General features: G+C 47.1%; 7 protein-coding genes across 7 annotated transcripts; 4 read left to right on the forward strand and 3 right to left on the reverse strand.

The window, feature by feature from the left end:
• Positions 1–283: 283 nt before the first annotated feature.
• On the forward strand, positions 284–2,315 carry N7533_011044 (PrpF protein; the record flags this gene model as incomplete). The annotated part of the gene is made up of 4 exons (XM_057107694.1): positions 284–331; positions 385–714; positions 791–1,056; positions 1,211–2,315. The coding sequence occupies 4 exons, from the start codon at positions 284–286 to the stop codon at positions 2,313–2,315; spliced, it is 1,749 nt and encodes a 582-aa protein (XP_056955072.1).
• A 724-nt stretch (positions 2,316–3,039) lies between these two features.
• N7533_011045 (uncharacterized protein) lies at positions 3,040–5,469 on the forward strand (the record flags this gene model as incomplete). The annotated part of the gene is made up of 3 exons (XM_057107695.1): positions 3,040–3,195; positions 3,249–4,454; positions 4,531–5,469. 3 exons carry the CDS (start codon positions 3,040–3,042, stop codon positions 5,467–5,469), a joined length of 2,301 nt encoding a protein of 766 aa, XP_056955073.1.
• Positions 5,470–6,078: 609 nt separating this feature from the next.
• N7533_011046 (general substrate transporter) lies at positions 6,079–7,669 on the forward strand (the record flags this gene model as incomplete). Its single annotated transcript, XM_057107696.1, has 2 exons — positions 6,079–6,202; positions 6,258–7,669. The coding sequence occupies 2 exons, from the start codon at positions 6,079–6,081 to the stop codon at positions 7,667–7,669; spliced, it is 1,536 nt and encodes a 511-aa protein (XP_056955074.1).
• A 248-nt stretch (positions 7,670–7,917) lies between these two features.
• On the reverse strand, positions 7,918–8,520 carry N7533_011047 (uncharacterized protein; the record flags this gene model as incomplete). The annotated part of the gene is made up of 1 exon (XM_057107697.1): positions 7,918–8,520. One exon carries the CDS (start codon positions 8,518–8,520, stop codon positions 7,918–7,920), a length of 603 nt encoding a protein of 200 aa, XP_056955075.1.
• Positions 8,521–10,868: 2,348 nt separating this feature from the next.
• On the reverse strand, positions 10,869–12,136 carry N7533_011048 (uncharacterized protein; the record flags this gene model as incomplete). The annotated part of the gene is made up of 2 exons (XM_057107698.1): positions 10,869–11,921; positions 11,975–12,136. 2 exons carry the CDS (start codon positions 12,134–12,136, stop codon positions 10,869–10,871), a joined length of 1,215 nt encoding a protein of 404 aa, XP_056955076.1.
• Positions 12,137–12,816: 680 nt separating this feature from the next.
• Positions 12,817–14,193, forward strand: N7533_011049 (RraA family protein; the record flags this gene model as incomplete). The annotated part of the gene is made up of 1 exon (XM_057107699.1): positions 12,817–14,193. The coding sequence occupies one exon, from the start codon at positions 12,817–12,819 to the stop codon at positions 14,191–14,193; it is 1,377 nt and encodes a 458-aa protein (XP_056955077.1).
• A 2,085-nt stretch (positions 14,194–16,278) lies between these two features.
• On the reverse strand, positions 16,279–17,236 carry N7533_011050 (HpcH/HpaI aldolase family protein; the record flags this gene model as incomplete). The annotated part of the gene is made up of 4 exons (XM_057107700.1): positions 16,279–16,541; positions 16,599–16,834; positions 16,882–17,033; positions 17,087–17,236. The coding sequence occupies 4 exons, from the start codon at positions 17,234–17,236 to the stop codon at positions 16,279–16,281; spliced, it is 801 nt and encodes a 266-aa protein (XP_056955078.1).
• Between the last annotated feature and the right edge of the window lie 26 nt (positions 17,237–17,262).

Raw genomic sequence — 17,262 nt, forward strand, 5'->3', positions numbered from 1 at the left:
AATTGGCCGACCTGAGCTCATTCATTGACAACTGCGGCATCCTCCAAACCGCTAGACATACTTGAATTGGGAGATAAATGGAACCTATCAAAGGCGGATATTGTTCATGTAACCCGAGTTTGGATGCCGAAATTGTCACCGACCGGCTTGTTCCGATAGTTCAGCCACATAGATAGCAAGCATTTTCCACAGCAATTATCAAATATTCTCACTCAATTATCCAACTACCTACTCACTGCTAGATCAAGCTTCAGGGTCTCACTCAAGTCAAAGGAAAAGAAATATGGCTTCCAAAGCTTTACAAAATCTAAAGCGGTTCTCAACATGCGATGTATGTTCCAGCCTATGCTTTTCGCTTGAGTATTCTAGCTAATGAATTACTAGATTGGTGACGCACTTGTGAAACTCAAGCACCCATATGGCGGGTTTCTTGATGGTCTCAGAATATTTTCTCCCAAACCTGGTACTAGTATCTACGGTCCTCTCGTCACTGTGAAGATGGTTGAAACCAAGAGCCCGGAACCAAGCTCGCCATTGCATTTCGCAGATGCCAATAAGCCCGGCCATGTGATGTACATTCAGCAACCCAGGGGACTGCCATCAGCATGCTGGGGAGGACTTATGTCCACACGTTCTCAGAAATTAGGCGCCCTCGGGGTCGTCATCGATGGTCGTGTGAGGGATGTACAAGAACACCGCGATCTTTCCTTCCCAGTAAGTTGAGGATGCCCTAAACCTGAAATCTGACAATATTTCTAAGATTGTCATTAATCTATTTACTGATAAACAGGTTTTTGCACGAGGAACTTCTGTCCTGGGCTCGAACACATTCACGCGTGCCTCCGAAATCAATGTGGCGCTACAGTTTCGTGGTGACTTATGGATTCACCCGAACGACTTACTGATTGGTGACGAAAATGGAGTAGTTGTCGTCCCTCCGTCCTTGATGGAGCAAGTTGTGGAGCTCTGTCAGGAGCGCTATGAAATTGATAAAAAGACATTTGCCGCTTTGCGAGCGGGTGAGCCGATGGGACCCACAATCAAGCGACTTCGCAAGTAGAGTATCGGATGCATCCGATTTTCGTGACTCCGATACGCCCGCAAATTATTTTAGGTTAGATACATGGCACTGCTCGCTTGGATTCATTTTCATAAATTTCACAATGTTCAAACGCCATTTTCTAAAACGTGCAACTTACGGCGCTACTAGCAGGCGGTATGTATCGAAACAGCACAGCCTCCCAGCAGCCTATTACCGCGGTGGCACTTCTCGCGCTGTGATCTTCAATGAGGCCCATCTTCCTTCTCGGCCCCAATGGGACGATATATTTCGCGGTGTCATTGGTAGTCCCGATCCATATGGCCGACAGCTTGACGGTCTTGGTGGAGGTATCTCCAGCCTATCTAAAGTGTGTGTTGTGGGGGAGTCTACACACCCCGATGCCGACGTTGATTACACTTTCGTATCGCTCAGCGTCAAGGGAACCGATGTTGACTACTCCAGCAATTGTGGGAACATGATAAGTGCCATCGGCCCATTCGCTATTGATCAAAAACTTGTTTCGCCAAACAAGTCGGACTCAGCCGCTGTTCGCATCCACAACACAAACACTGGCAAAGTGATCACTGCAACCTTCTCAATAGTGGATGGGGAGGCAGCGTCCGGAGGGGATTTTACAATTGATGGTGTTGCTGGTACAGGGTCTCGTATCCAATTGGATTTCGTGAATCCGGCCGGTTCAGTCACTGGAAAGATGTTACCGACAGGAAATGTGAAAGACGAGTTCGACGGTATCCCAGCTACTTGCATTGATGTTGCAAACCCATGCGTTTTTATTCAAGCAAGTGAACTGGGCGTTCGAGGAGATCTAACGCCAGAAGAAATTAGTTCTCACCCAGATCTTCTTAATCGACTTGATTCGATTCGGCGCCAAGCTGGAGTCAAAATGGGCATCGCCGCGACAACCGAGTCGGTCCCTGGAAGTATCCCGAAGATTTGCATTGTTTCAGCGCCAGATTCCTCCGATCAGGCCACGCCTATTGATTTAGTTGTGCGGGCCATATCTGTTGGGCAGCCACACAAGGCTGTGCCAATCACTGTTGCACTGGCTATCTCCTCGGCTGCCCGCGTTACTGGCAGCACGGTTGAAGCTGCGAGCCGCGGGAGGCAGATCAATGATGCGGGTATCACAATAGGCCATGCAAGTGGGGATTTGCTCGTTGGAGCTCAATTTGAAAAAGGCGAGCTAGTTGCAGCAACAGTCTTCCGAACCGCGCGTCGCTTATTCGAGGGCAATATTTACTGGAAGGGTTAGATGGCTCAAGTTGATCAGAATGTTTCGTTAGTCCCTACTGTAAGAATTCCTTCCTTAAACTGACTCTCAAGAGAGCCTGATGATTTCCAAAACTAACTAGTAAGAAATTATATGTTAGTTCATTTCCTTCAGTTCCTAGTGCATTGGAGAGTTTTTAGAAATGTTATAGAGGAAATAATCTTAGTACTAGTACTGCTGATAAAACTCAGCTATTACTCGTAAGTGAAAGGTTAAAAGAAGGCACACTCAACTCACATTATTGATATTCATAGCATAACACTGCTTTTTATTACCCTACCGAGAATTAGTTGAAAGAGAAAGGTCGGCTAGCAGTCACCAGATATTTTGTTTGCGACTTTTTCGCAAGAAATTGTGACCTGATGGTATTGTGGCCTTGATGCCTCAGGCGTGAATAATTGCCTTAGCGTTCCTGCTTCGCTTTCTCCTAGACCTCTGGAAATTCACACATAATAACCCCCATTTTCATAGTTCTGAGGTTCTGTCAGATGATAATCGTCCCAATCTAGGTGCCTCCGGCCTCGGGCCATCCCTTGTTCATCTCTATTCCAATGTGCCGATCGGCGGATTTTATCGGCTTAGCCGGCGGATGCATCCGAAATCCCAAAGGGCCATTCACAAGTTGACGATTGGGAATCAAATAGATACACCCTAGGAGTCCGAAGTCTTGTGAAAACCCATCACTGGCTGTTGGAATAGCGTCAAAATGCTCAAAGCACGACTCGGCCAACCCCACCTAGTACGAGGATTTGCCTCTCACACCCAAGTGCCATTGAGCCGCCTTGAATCACAAACCATCAATTTGAGCAAATTCCCATCCAGCGTCAAATCACTCAGGGACCGGCAAGTGAAACGAACCCATGTATCTTTTCACAGTTCAAAACTAACAAAAATATTCTCCCTCTCAGACTCAAGAGACCCCTGACATACTCAGAAAAGGTCCTGTACAGCCACCTGGATGACAGTTTTGATGGGTCCATCGAACGAGGCGTGTCCCAGCTCAAGTTGCGCCCTTTGCGCATAGCCTGTCAAGATGCGACCGCCCAAATGGCCCTCATTCAATTCATGTCCGCAGGAATGGAATCTGCTGCGGTACCCACGACAGTTCATTGCGACCATCTGATTGTCAGCCGAGACGGAGAAAAAGAAGATCTGGCTCGAGCCTTGAATTATCATCGAGAAGTATATGAGTTCATGGAAAGTGCTTGTCAGAAATTCAACATGGGCTTCTGGAAACCGGGTGCAGGAATTATTCACCAAATTGTATTGGAGAATTACGCATTTCCTGGTGGGATGATGATTGGCACGGATTCCCACACGCCAAACGCGGGTGGATTAGGCATGATTGCTATTGGCGTGGGAGGTGCCGATGCAGTTGATGTGATGGCTGGTTTACCTCTAGAGCTCAAGGCACCCAAGGTGCTCGGCGTTCGCTTGACTGGTCAGCTTTCTGGGTGGTCTTCGCCCAAGGATATCATCAACGCAGTGGCAGGGTTGACATCGGTCAAGGGAGGAACCGGCTCAATTATAGAATATTTTGGCGATGGTGCGAAGTCTCTTTCCGCTACTGGAATGGCCACTGTTTGCAATATGGGGGCAGAGACGGGGGCTACGACGTCTATCTTCCCCTATGCACCACAGATGGTTGACTATCTGCGTTCAAATCATCGTCATGATATGGCCGCAGCGATTGAAAGAATTGCGCCGGAGCTACAAGCGGATTCAGGGGCGGAGTATGACAGTGTGATCGAAATTAACTTGTCGACCTTGGAGCCGCGTATAAACGGCCCCTTCACACCTGACCTTTCTACTCCATTATCAAAATTTGGCGATGCCGTGAAGGAGAATAAATGGTCTGAAGATTTGAGCGCTGGCTTGATTGGATCCTGCACAAATTCATCTTTTGAAGACATGGGTCGTGCCGCAAGCCTTGCGCAGCAAGCGTTGGATGCAGGACTCAAGCCGGTGATGCCTCTTCTGGTCTCACCGGGTAGTCTCCAAACGCGCGACACGTTGAATGATGCCGGAATTCTACCGGTATTTGAAAGGTTGGGAGCAGTAATGCTTCCCAATGCTTGTGGTCCCTGTTGTGGATCGTGGGATCGAGTTGATATGCCCAAGGTATGCATGCCTAGGTAGTAAGCCAATCAATTTTCTTTTATCCCGTGCTGGTGGCTAATTAATCTCGGAACCCTAGGGTACATCCAACTCAATCATCACATCCTACAATAGGAACTTCTCTGGCCGCCTAGATTCCAATCCCCAAACGAATATATTCCTGGCTTCGCCCGAAATTGTGATGGCCAAGGTTTTCTCCGGCAATCTAGACTTCGACCCGACCGTTGATGCATTAATAACACCATCTGGGGAGGAATTTCGGTTTCAAAATCCTTCAGGCAAAACTCTTCCCCAAAATGGCTATTTAGATTCTGATACTGCTTACAAAGCCCCTCCCATTGACAGAAGTGGCGTGGAGGTCAAGATCCAGGAGTCATCCCAACGGTTGCAACGACTAGCTCCATTTGAACCCTGGAATGGAGGAGACTTCATTGACTGTCTGATCCTCATCAAGACTAAAGGAAAATGCACCACCGATCATATTACCCCTGCCGGGCCTTGGTTCCGATACCGCGGACACCTGGAGAACATTTCAAACAACACTCTGATTGGGGCTGTTAATGCTGAGAACGACAAGGTCAATACTGTGCGTAATCAGATCTCTCAGAAGGACGGCGACGTGCCTGGGACAGCAAGAGATTACAAAGCACATGGCCAGCCCTGGGTTGTGATTGCTGACCACAATTACGGAGAGGGATCTTCACGAGAACACGCGGCACTGCAGCCCCGATACCTTGGTGGTAAAGCTATTATCGCGAAATCATTCGCTCGCATCCACGAGTCAAACTTGAAAAAGCAGGGCATGCTTGCTTTGACATTTACCGATGAAGCCGACTATGAACGAATTCGAGCCTCGGATCGGATCAGTCTTAAGGGATTGAATTGCCTAGAGCCGGGGAAGCCTCTGATAATGTCAGTTAATGGGGAGTGGGAGGTCAAACTGAACCATACATTCACTTTAGAACAGATCGAGTACTTCAAGGCTGGAAGTGCATTGAACATGATGGCAAAACAGTAATATAGATTGTGTTATAATATTCTGATATACTATGAATTTTCGCAAACCGATCAGAAAAATCTACAACTTGAAGCATTGAAATTTTAAAATTGTGCACCAAATCATACTAGCGGCTTGATTCATCAATGAGGTTAATTTGTTGATGTGATGACACCATTGTACTAGTATGTCATTTGTGTGAAATATACCTAGGCGGTCATCCCTTGATTCTCCACTACGAACGAAATGCCGAATCATATGGCTTGATCTAACGACTAGCAGACTAAAATAGATATCTAGCTAGATGGTTAAAATCAAGATTGAACTAATGATATCTGTGTGCACGTTATCGAATGAAAGGAGGGGAATTTACACTATCGGCTGTTCCGAAAATTAGACTTTCAAGTTTTAGTGGGGGGGACATTGAGTGTAATCCGCTCTTGTCATCATGAATCGGATGCATCCGATGGCATGATGAGTACCGGGGACCCCACATTCGAGGAGCCTGGGGTCCGGGGTAGCCTCGTCACAAGAAGGCATAAAGCCACAGGATGTGCGTATCACAAAATTCATGCTCAAGGCAAAGACTTTCCAGGTACTCAACAAGGAAAATACCACAGTTCATCGGATATGCCAAAGCAAAGGTCTTCCTTGGCAAAATATGTCCAATCCATCAGGGAGTCTCCGCGGGAGATCTTCAACTGGCGGCTCTTCTTGACTGCATTTGCATTTGCTCTCGGAGGTTGTGCAAAAGGTACCTAAGTTCGTCTCCCACCTAGACCCGAAAAATTACTAAGTCTATAATATAGGCTGGGATGAAGGGTCAGCTGCTGCCATTACGCAACTTCCGTCTTTCCAAAACAAGTATGAACTTGACCAGGATTCGATATCAAATATCGTTTCCCTTGTCAACCTAGGTGCCGGAGTAGGGGCATTGCTATCATTCTTGATCAATGACGGAGTTGGCCGAATAATGTCGCTTCGCATATACCAAATTATCTATATCATCGGTTCGCTCATATCTTGCTTCTCGTCAGGCAATGCTGGGGCCCTGTACACGGGTCGGATTGTTTCCGGCCTGGGTATTGGCGCTTTGTCAGTCGTTTGTCCAATGGCAATCTCGGAGATTGCGCCCAAATCCGTTCGGGGCCTAATGGCTTTGTGGTTTAATATATGCATGCTCGCTGGCCAATCACTTGGTGTTTTCATTGTTTACGGCTGCTCTATCCATGTTACACGCAGCAAAGATTTACAGTATCAAACTCCTTGGTTTTCGCAGACTTTCGCACCGGTCATTAGCATTGCGCTCTCATTCATCGCCGTGGAGTCTCCTAGGTGGCTGCTACTTGATCATAAACAAGATCAATCCCATACTGCGTTGCTCCGGCTTCGTGGATTACCGGCCGATTCGGGTTATGTGGCCAACGAGTTCCAAACAATGGTCTCCAGTATGGAAGATCGAGAGGCTGGTTTTGGGAACAACAGCAAGATCAGTATCATCAAAGAAACCTTCTTGGTACGATCAAATCTGCGACGGGTCCAACTTACCATCTTTGTCTACATCTTGGCCCAAATGTCCGGTGCTAACGCCATCACCAACTATCTGCCGACGATATTTGGTCTGATCGGAATCACAAGTTCGGATGTCAAGGTTTACTCAACTGGCCTCTACACTGTTGCAAAGTTGATTTGTTGCTTAGCCGCATCGCTCTTTTTCATCGACATCGCTGGGCGTCGGAAGTCGCTCATGATAGGTATCTCGGTGCAGATCATTTGCCACTCATATTTGGCTGGTTATCTGAAATTATACCAAAGACAGCACGATAGCACGAGCAAGGGATCAACCGATGCTGCGCTGGCTTTCCTTTACATTCACGCATTTGGATGGGCTGTAGGTCTTTACAGCTTGCCTTATCTTTTTGGCGCAGAGCTCTGGCCTAATAAGATTCGCTCTTTCGGCGGGGCATTATCACAATGTTTCCATTGGTTATTCTACTTCGCTATAACCAAAGCAACGCCCTCATTACTTACTAGTATTCATCAATGGGGCGCTTTTGTTCTATTCGTTGGGTTCTGCGTGGTCGCATTGCTCTACACGTATTTCATCATTCCTGAAACGGCTGGAATGAGCCTTGAGGAGATAAACAGAATCTTTGAGCGCCCCTTATGTCCTCTGGCCAAGCCATTGGACCCTTTAGATCAATCCGATCAAGATCCGTGAGTAGTTTCCTGATCACGAAAGAGTACTACTATTTCTGACTCTGAATGATAGACCCGGCCCGGCGACGAATCCAAAATACGGTGAGAAATGGGTGGAAAACTTGAAGGCGTGAAGATATTCTCGTTTACACTCAGAGAGGGTGGTGGAAGTTGGATATGACAGGCCCCTTTGGCTATAAGCAGTACTACATACTTTGAAACGTGACATCGTAAATGAGTTTCAGAACAACTAAATCTCTACCGCAATCATTAAAATATTCCCGCAACAGCAACGGCAGCCACCCCAATAGGCGCAGCCGTAATCAACGGCTGGAAAGGTCCAGCGGCTCCATTGGAGGTTGTGGTAGCTGTGGATTTATGCAAGGAATCGGCACTACCGGTAACAGCCAATTTGTACGAGGTGACAGATTTTGAAGGGATATTTGAAGTAGTAGTGGAGGTCGAGGTTGCATACTTCATCCCAGAGGCGGAGCCCGTGGCTGAATAACTGAATGAACAGGACGCAGATACAGAACTAGAGGTGAACTTGCAGTCAAAGTCTCTGTAGGCAGTAATTTGCAAGCCTCCCGTCCGTTCGGCAGTATAGACCCCAGTAAAGCTGAAAGTCTGAGGGCCCTGGATCATGGTGAAAGGAGTCTTAATCTGACAGTCGGTAGATGGGGCATCATTCAGACAGCTGATGTGATATGTTGTAGCGTCTGCATTGATACCGGCAACACTGGCAGCGGCGCTTGTGTAGCGAGGGATATGTGAGTTCCAGAGGTATGCGTTGCCGAAAAACCAGATTGAAGTTGTGCTTTCTGCAGTGGCCAAGGCCGCGAAAGCAAGGAGAAGAACGATAGAGAAGTCCATTTGGTTTCCTTTGTTTGAATAATGACCGAAAATCAACGTAGAACGTGGTTGAAGTAGTAAGGCTTTTCAGTATGGGGGGGCCTGAATAACAAAATGGAATCAAAAAGTAAAACTTCTGAACTTGAATTCCTCCTCTTTAACTTGCAGTGAAGGCCCCGCGGGTTGGTGCGCCTTGTATTTTGCGCGTCCCGAGGCTTGCCGCCTGACTTGCTTTTACGCCCGAGTCAGAAACAAACGGCAATCTTTGATTGAATATTTTGAAGCGAAAGTGGAGCCCAAATACTGACTAGTGCCCCGGCGGATGAGACGGCTGTAGAAGGCAATTAGGCCATTGGACAAGGCTGACTCTGAACATGGCTGTCAGCTAATCCCAGGAATGGGGCGGGGTTTACGCCAAGGTAACCGTATAACTAATTCCGCAGGCATCTTGTTTGAATAATTTTGCAGCACTCATAGAAAGCTACGGATGAAGGAAGATTGCTCAGTTTTTTTACCATCCAAATTTGGCGTTTGAATCGAGAAGCCAGTAGTTTAGTCTTCCATTTTGCACGCGAATGCTCATTCTTCTTTTATTAAGTCCCGACCACAAAGAGCAGTGGTCAAGCATGCAAATTCCATTTATATCATAAATCTGAAGAGACACCGCTTGCATAACGAAGTATGGGATAGTTTGAGTCTTGAGGAGACAAAGGAGTAGTACAGCCCAGGGTTTGCCCGCGGGGCCCTTCGTTCTTCGACGAGGAATTGGCAGCTTAAAGACTCAAGGCCCCCAACATCAAACTTTTACGACTCAGTAGGTTACCTCATTTCAAAAAATTTGACAAGAACCACATCACGCCCATCACAAATGGGGCGATTGATGATAGAAATTCGATTCTTTCCATTTTTCGCACTCTTTATCTCGAGAGCCTGTCGGCTTCTAGGAGAACTTTCACCACGGATGGCGGGTATGAAGATGAAGTTGAAGAAAGTAATTTATCTAAGCCGTACAAAGAGCGCCAAAGGGCAGGGGAGAAGTGGCGAAAATTGACTGAAAATACCAAGGAGTCCGGTTCTCAGATTTCCAGATCAAGTCTTACCTTTCAGCATCTTGCTGGAAATGAGTCCCTAATCGTTCAGCATGAGCCTGTGCCATAGCCTTTTCTGTTTAGAAACGCAGGGTTTCTCTACGGAGCACCCCCGAGGATCATTCGAGTATGTTTCGGAGAAGCTATCTGGCAACAGTTCTGCATTACAGAGCACAATGATAACTTTCTCTGGGTCCATTACACTGGACCAGGTGTGATGGAGCATGTCAGTAGATCAACAAAACATCTATGGCTCCTGGTGTATCTCAAGTTAACCAGGTTGTATACAAGCGCAACTATCGAATGGAGACTTTGAAGCACGTTTTTCAACAAACAATGGCATGTATCTTAGACAGTGTGAATGCCAGCGGAAGGTCCTGGCAGGAGGGTGACCTAGACACATGAAAGTCTGCTTCGCCGCAGTATGATGCAATCCTGGGATCACCACTCAGCAGGTCAAATGCAAACTTCATGCTGGAGGCACTTAAAAGAAGCACGGGGCGAATAAAATAGATTCATGCCTGGCCTCAAAATGAAGATTCGGCTTACGTGCGATTTGGCATTGAGAATTGTTTCGACCCCGATAGGCAAAAAGGAGTCATTGCAATTGCTCGTAGCACGCTAAACGTTGTCGAAATAATATTAAGATGCGCAGTTTTTTTGAGTTGAGGGAGGGGGTATTGGAGAGGTTTCCGGCGAAGACGTGAGAGGAGAAGGGTAGCCAGAGCACGAAGACGATTTCGTGATAGGTGGAAAAGAGGTAGAGATTCAGAAAACCGGTCTTCACGCATGAACTTGAATTAACTTATTTGAAATAAATACAAGGTCAATCAAAGGACGGAGAATCGGTTACCTGTAGCTGATCCAACACAATTTTAAGGTATAGTGTTAATAATTTCAGTTGAAGATTCAATCATAGGCAGTTTGAACCTTAGTCTAGAATGAAAAGCCGTTTATCACTAAATATTTTCATTAGCCCGCAGGCCGGATACACTAGGATAAAAATTACACCCCACCCATTAACCAATTTGTTTTCCAATTTGAATAGGGCAATAGGGTTTGGATAGTGCACGGGCTTTGGAAGCCAAGTGATCGAGAGGAGAAAGCACCAAGGCAAAGCGAGAGGCGGAGGGTGGCCGTGAATGTGATGATTGCAATGCTTCGAAAATTCAATCAAAAGGCAGAAAAACTTAAAAAGTAAAGAATCAAAAAGTATTATCCTGCTTCCGGCGACACTTTAGCTCGTCGCTCTGCAAATCTTTGGGAATATCATGTCTGCATCTAGATTTTGATAACTTCGCCAATCGCGTGGATTACATATTGGAGATTGCCTTCATTCAGTCCGCATACACTGATGCGCCCTGACGGCAACAAATAGATGTGGAACTCGTCTCGCAGTCGGGAAACCTGCTCCTTTGTCAAGCCCGTATAGCTGAACATGCCAATCTGCGTCTCCACATGCGACCAGTCCTGCTGCGTCTTTTTCTCCAGCCCTCGTCTCAACTCACATCGCATACTCTGAATCCTTAAACTCATGGTGTTCAAATCATGTTTCCACTGTACTCTCAACCCACGCTCGCCCAGAATCTTTTGAACAATACTTGCTCCAAATCGAGGTGGATTAGAGTATTCCCGCCGCGCAATTGTCATGAATTCACCGCGCGCGCCTTGAGCCGAGACATTCCGCGGTAAAACCAGGTGTAAAGCACCGACGCGCTCACCATACAGTCCAAAGTTCTTGGAGAATGACTGTGCAACGCACAGACCTGGATGGTTTTCTAACGCGAGAACATTTTCTGTAAAATGACGAACCGCCCACGCATCGCCGTCAACATCACCTGTCGCAAAGCCTTGGTATGCACTGTCAAACACGATGAATAGCGATCTTTCATGACATAAGTCAGCAATCTGCCGCCATTGAGACTTTGTCAGGTCTACGCCAGTGGGGTTGTGCGCGCAGGCTTGCAGAACAACGACGTCGTTGGGCTCCGCCTGATCTAGGGTATCCATTATCCCAGCCATATCCACTTGCTTCGTACTTGAAGAGTAGTACGGATATTCTGCAACTGTAACCCCGGTCGCCTCCCATATGGATTTGTGGTTGATCCAGGTTGGTGATGGAATGAACACGCGGTTTGGGCGCAGTCGGTCGGCCAGGAATGTGGCAGCAATGTGGTTTGCACTTGTGCCAGACACTGTTTGAATTGAACCAATGTTGTCTTGAATACCGGATACGACGGGCCCGAAAATAAGATCCTTTGCCAGGTTGATGAACGTTGGCGATCCCGCTATTCCCAAATATTCGTGATTTTCATCACGAAGCTGCTCCTTTGCCTATACTGGTCGTTAACTTCTATGTTTAAGTCTTACAACCATGAGTAAAATACCATTCTAACGCTGGGCAAAACCCAGGGCTTGCCACTTTCCTCACGGTATGCTCCTGCAATTAAAGATACTTTGTTGGGGTGAGGGTCTGCATCGAAATCGGCCATCAAACCGAAGGCAGCATCCTCGGCAGGGATGGACAAGTCGAGTAAATGTGTTTCCATCTTGCGATTCCTTGCTTGAGGTGAAATTCCGACGATTGCTCTTTTCTGGAGATGGAGTTGATGAGGTCTGAGAGATGTGCCGAGGAAGCGACCTGGAAAGTCAGTGGGTCTTGAGGAAGTCAAACGTCGGGAGATCATGATATAGCTAGGGCCTCGGGTCTAGTGAATAGAAACAAAATTCGTGGTCAAGCTCAACATCCGCCATCTCTTCATTTTGCCGACCTTTCCATTGGGGTCAAAAAGCTGCAGGTTTCGGTGAGTTGCCAATATACCGTTTGGATTTACAAATCCAGATGAGTCACATCTCGAAAGTCCGAGTGAAGTTGATTTTCGATTTTCGTACAATTCTCCAAGTACGCGATTACCATAAAATCGGCGTAGTCGTACCTTCCCGCGGGCCTAAATAATTCACTGGTTGTTGGGGTAGCTCAGTTGAATATCGGCAAAGTTCCCTTTCGCCGATTCCATGGTCTCCGTCTCCGATCATTCAAAGGCGATCAAACAGTAAACTGGATAATTCTTGGCGATTCTTCAAACTGTCGGCAGGTGCACTTACCCTGATGAATGACTCTAACAATGCTAACCCGGCTTCTCTGAAACCTACATATAGGTAGCTTGAATCCGAGAAAGTCTGCTCAGGTGTTTCCATTGCCTACCTATCACCACAAGCGACTATTACCATGGCTCAAGCCAGCATTTTGAACCGACTGTCAGCACTTGACACTAATACAGTGTCTGACGCCTTGGATTTCCTCCAGCTCAAAGGCGCTACATATGGACTGAGACCTCTTTGGGACTGCCGGAAGATTGTTGGACGTGCCAGCACAGTGGAAGTGGGAATCAAGAAACAAGCCGCACCCACCAAACATCTTCTCACACCAGTTATAGATGCAGTCACGACGGATGACCGTATCCTCGTCGTCTCTGGCGGTACAGAGGGAGTGTCCTGCTGGGGAGACATCGTCGCCAATGCCTCACAAATGAAAAGGATCCGGGGAACAATCATCGATGGCATGAGCCGCGATATCGATGGTAGTCGAGATATCGGATATCCGGTTTATGGCCGAGGCGTGACCATGATCAGCGCACGCAATCGGATTGAGCAACTCAACTCCGGTAAGCCTCTGCAGGTCCGGGGTGTCACGGTCAACGAAGACGACTATGTGATCGCCGATCGATGCGGAACAGTCTTCGTCCCAGCCGAGCGCATTGAAGAGGTTTTGGACCTGGGAGAGAGGATCGACCGTCGTCAGGCCCTTATGGTTCAGGATGTTCTGGCCGGCAAACCTGTGTCAGAGGTCATGCATGACACGAAATTCGAAGCCATCCAACAGAAGAAAAAACCAATATCCGCCGCACCCGCCATGAAAGCACCCAACCGAAACCCGAAGGGTGCTAGTGTCGAAGATCAAGAGTTGTCAGCTCTTTTTGCCAACTCAGATACTCCCGGGGTCTCTGATGCACTTGATAAACTCGGAATCGCCGGCCAGGCATATAATATTATGCCTTTGGCTAATTATAAAAGAGTCACCGTGGGTCCGGCCTTTACAGTTCGCTACGTTCCTGCCAGCAGCCCACCTGGAAGCGTTGGTGACTTCATCGACGACGTCGCTACTGGAGATGTCGTTGTTATTGACAATGGTGGTCGCACTGATTGCACTGTTTGGGGCGATATAATGACTCAGTATGCTGGTTTACGCGGCATTGCTGGTACTGTCATTGACGGCGTTTGCCGGGATGTGAATTGTGCGATAGACGAGAACTATCCAGTCTTTACGGCTGGACGTTGGATGCGAACCGGTAAAGACCGTGTTCAAGTTGGAGGCGTTAACGAGTCGATTGGCATCGGAAAGGTGCGTGTTCAACCTCGAGACATTGTTGTCGCCGATGCAAATGGTGTTGTTATTGTTCCGCGAGATCGAGCTCGTGAGGTTGCTGAAATCGCACACAAGATCGAAATGAGCGAAAATGGCATCCGGGAATTGATCGCTGGGGGTGCTTCGATTGCGGAGGCAAGGGAGAAGCTCGGTTATCACACGTTGCAGCGGAAGGGATAGAGAATGTTTGAAGCTATTTTCTGGGCCATAAAGTGCGAGCTTTTAGATTGAGTAGCTGGCTAGTAACTACAAGCTCTGAAAATATTAAAATTCATTTTCCTGTCAGTAACCAATGATTACTCGAACTACGGATTGGTTAGTATCTAGGTATGTTTGTAATTTGCCAGGGTGCGGGAGATACTAGTAATTTGGTACGGTGCACCATATTAGCAACGGACTCAAAAACTATCGCCGTGCTATCCTCCATTTTTCAAGTTATTTAGTCTCTATAACTCATTTGATTTTAGCAATGCAGTATGGCGAGGGAGAGCAAACGTCTGAAGTAGAAGTGAGCAGAGGAAAAGAGTGCAGATTCGTAGCAGCTGTGTCCAAATGTGTAGATGAATGGTGGGTAATCCATCGGTCTTAATTGAGAAAAGAGCCCATCCTGGAATCGTAGCTTCGAATGGTCTAGGAGTCTTGGCCCTATCCGTTTGGGGGGGAGAGTGGTTAGGTTGATTAATGAAACGCTAGTACTTAGGTAGCTGCCTTGAACCACCTTTTTGCCATTTTTGTTTTTTGTCCAGGTCTAAAGATCGATTTCAGGACTCGGCGTTCTTTTTGCCCTTTCCATTCTTTCTTTGCTGCTGCTGCTGCTGCTGCTGCTGTTGTTGTTGTTGTTGTTGTTGTTGCCTCCAGTGAATCGTGACTGCCAGATGCATATGTTTGCTGCCCCTACACCGTGACTGAGTGGGTCAACTTGGGCGGGTTTCTGGGGCCATCGTCGCTCCGAGGCGGTGCTGAACTTGAATCCCCCGGCCTTTGCGCCTTGGAAAATGCCGAACTCCAGGACTAGGGAAATTGATTCGGTCATCCAAGCCACCGAACTAGCGGATCTCGCTCGTTTCCCAAAGCGAGACCCAAGACGAATTATTTCGGCGGCATAAAAATTCCTTTGTGTATCCTCTCAATGCTGACCGCAATATATTCACAGACAAGTTCTGATCACTGGTATTGAGGATAATGTCCAATTCGGGAAAGAGTTCGCCTCATATATCTTGACAAACAATGATACCTAGGTATAAGGTATCTTTTTCAGATGGCTCTGAGGAGGAGAGCTCTTTACTTGTTGGAGCAGATAGTGCATTCTCCCGGATCAGACAACAATTCGTACCTGACTGTCAACTCTTCGACACTGAAGACCGATGGATATAGGGAAAATCCACGATAACACAGGATTTCCATCGAAAATTTCAGGCCAAGGCCCTCAATAGCATAAATCTCATCCGAAGACTACGTCTACTGGCTTCTTGTTTCACGGAAAAACAAGTTTGATCTTGGAGATGAAGACTTGTTGAAGCTCTCAGCCGATGATTTATTCAGTCTGGCTAAAAGATTAACGGCAAACTGGGATCCCTCCTTTCACGCCCTCTTCGAATCCGAAGATAAAAACCGAGCTTCTCTTTTACGCGTGGTGACAGCGAAGCCTGAAATACCTTTTTGGGAAGCATCGAGCCGTGCGACTCTCATCGTAGATGCTATCCATGCTATGTCGCCCACTTTTGCCGCCGGGGCTACAACAGGATTGAGAGATGCTGCAATTTTGGCGCGAACTCTAAGCGAAATTGGAGGGGATAATTGCTGTATCTAAAAGTATGAGGAAGCCATGAGAGTATACGCGAGTGAGCTGATCAGATGGGGTTATATGGTGGGGAATGGCTTTTGGATTGCGACCGTTCGAGGAGCTGCGTCCTTTTGCAGTGTAGAAAGCAAATCTCACTTTTCCTGATCAAGCCCTGGAGGTATTCGTGATTTATCAATCTTGAGTATAGGAATAATCATCTTGTGCAACACCTGCCAGTGGGAAGTTAGTGGCTTAGATTGTTCTTCAGGAGAAATCAGCCTGTGCCATCGCTGATGAAACCGGTTGGAACTTTATACCACAAAGGGCATGAAGTTTAGTACTCACATTAGGGATAAATAGAATTGTAATTTTAGAGCTAAATTTTCCTCTCATTCAATTTAGGTCTGAGTTACGTTGGTATCAACCCTTCGCGGCTTAGCTATCTACTCCAAATGCGAATGGCATGTCCTATTTGCAGTGCATCACGAACGCGCAACTTGCAACTCGCTCGCATACCAGCTCTGAATCGCTCGAATATCATAGCTCATGGCCACTGTATCGAAAATCTCTAGGTGTTCTTTGCAAGAAGCTCCGTCATTTGATAATCGGCCGACCCATTTACCATGATTCTTAGCAGCTACCACGATCTTTTCGATAGCATTGACAAAATCAGGCTCGTTTCCCTTGGCCGGAACAGAACCAAGAATAGATAGAGCAAGGTCGTTTGGCCCGATAAAAACCATGTCTTAACTGAGATGAGCGAAGGTATCGATGGGGAAGCAGGGTGTATTTTGTTACTAACCAACACCGGGTACAGCACAGATAGCGTCAGTATTATCGACGCCAGTTCGAGATTCAATTTGAACACAGGTGATGATAGTTTCGTTCGCTGTTTTCATGTAGGTTGGAATATCGATGCCGTGAGCGATGGCTGGAAACGCTGAACCCTGCCCACGAAGTCCCTGTGGAGGGAATTTTGAACATTGAACAACGGCTTCTGCCTCTTCGGCGGTATTTATTTGAGGAACAACAATTCCGCTAAGAACAACTTAGCACTAATAGTAACAGAGGGCTGTATTACTTACTGCGCACCGGCATCCAAAGCTCTTTTGATCAAATCCGAATGAGTCATTCTGATGCGGACAAGCGGCGACACCCCCAGAGCTGCAATAGCCGCAGTAGAGCTATGCATACCTTCATCACTGATATGGCCGTGTTCACAATCGATGATAATTCCCTTCTTTTGTTAGTTCAATTATGGAGTGCAGAAAACGCAGGGTAAATACTGACATCGACACCAGTCAAAGCAACCACCTGAGCCGTTCGAAACGATGGAAGGCCCAGGAATGTCATAATGGGCTTCGCATTTTCTCGAAGCGCGTTCAGCAATCTTAATTGTGGATTGCGAATCAAGCTTGTCATGACTGAAGGGAACGACATTCTTTGTTGCAAAGCAGAAGAAAAAA

This window comes from Penicillium manginii (genome assembly GCF_028828005.1).
Source record: "Penicillium manginii strain IBT 31320 chromosome Unknown utg000008l:1.0-3226943.0:1.0-3228205.0, whole genome shotgun sequence".
In the NCBI taxonomy this organism is placed as follows: Eukaryota; Fungi; Ascomycota; class Eurotiomycetes; order Eurotiales; family Aspergillaceae; genus Penicillium; species Penicillium manginii.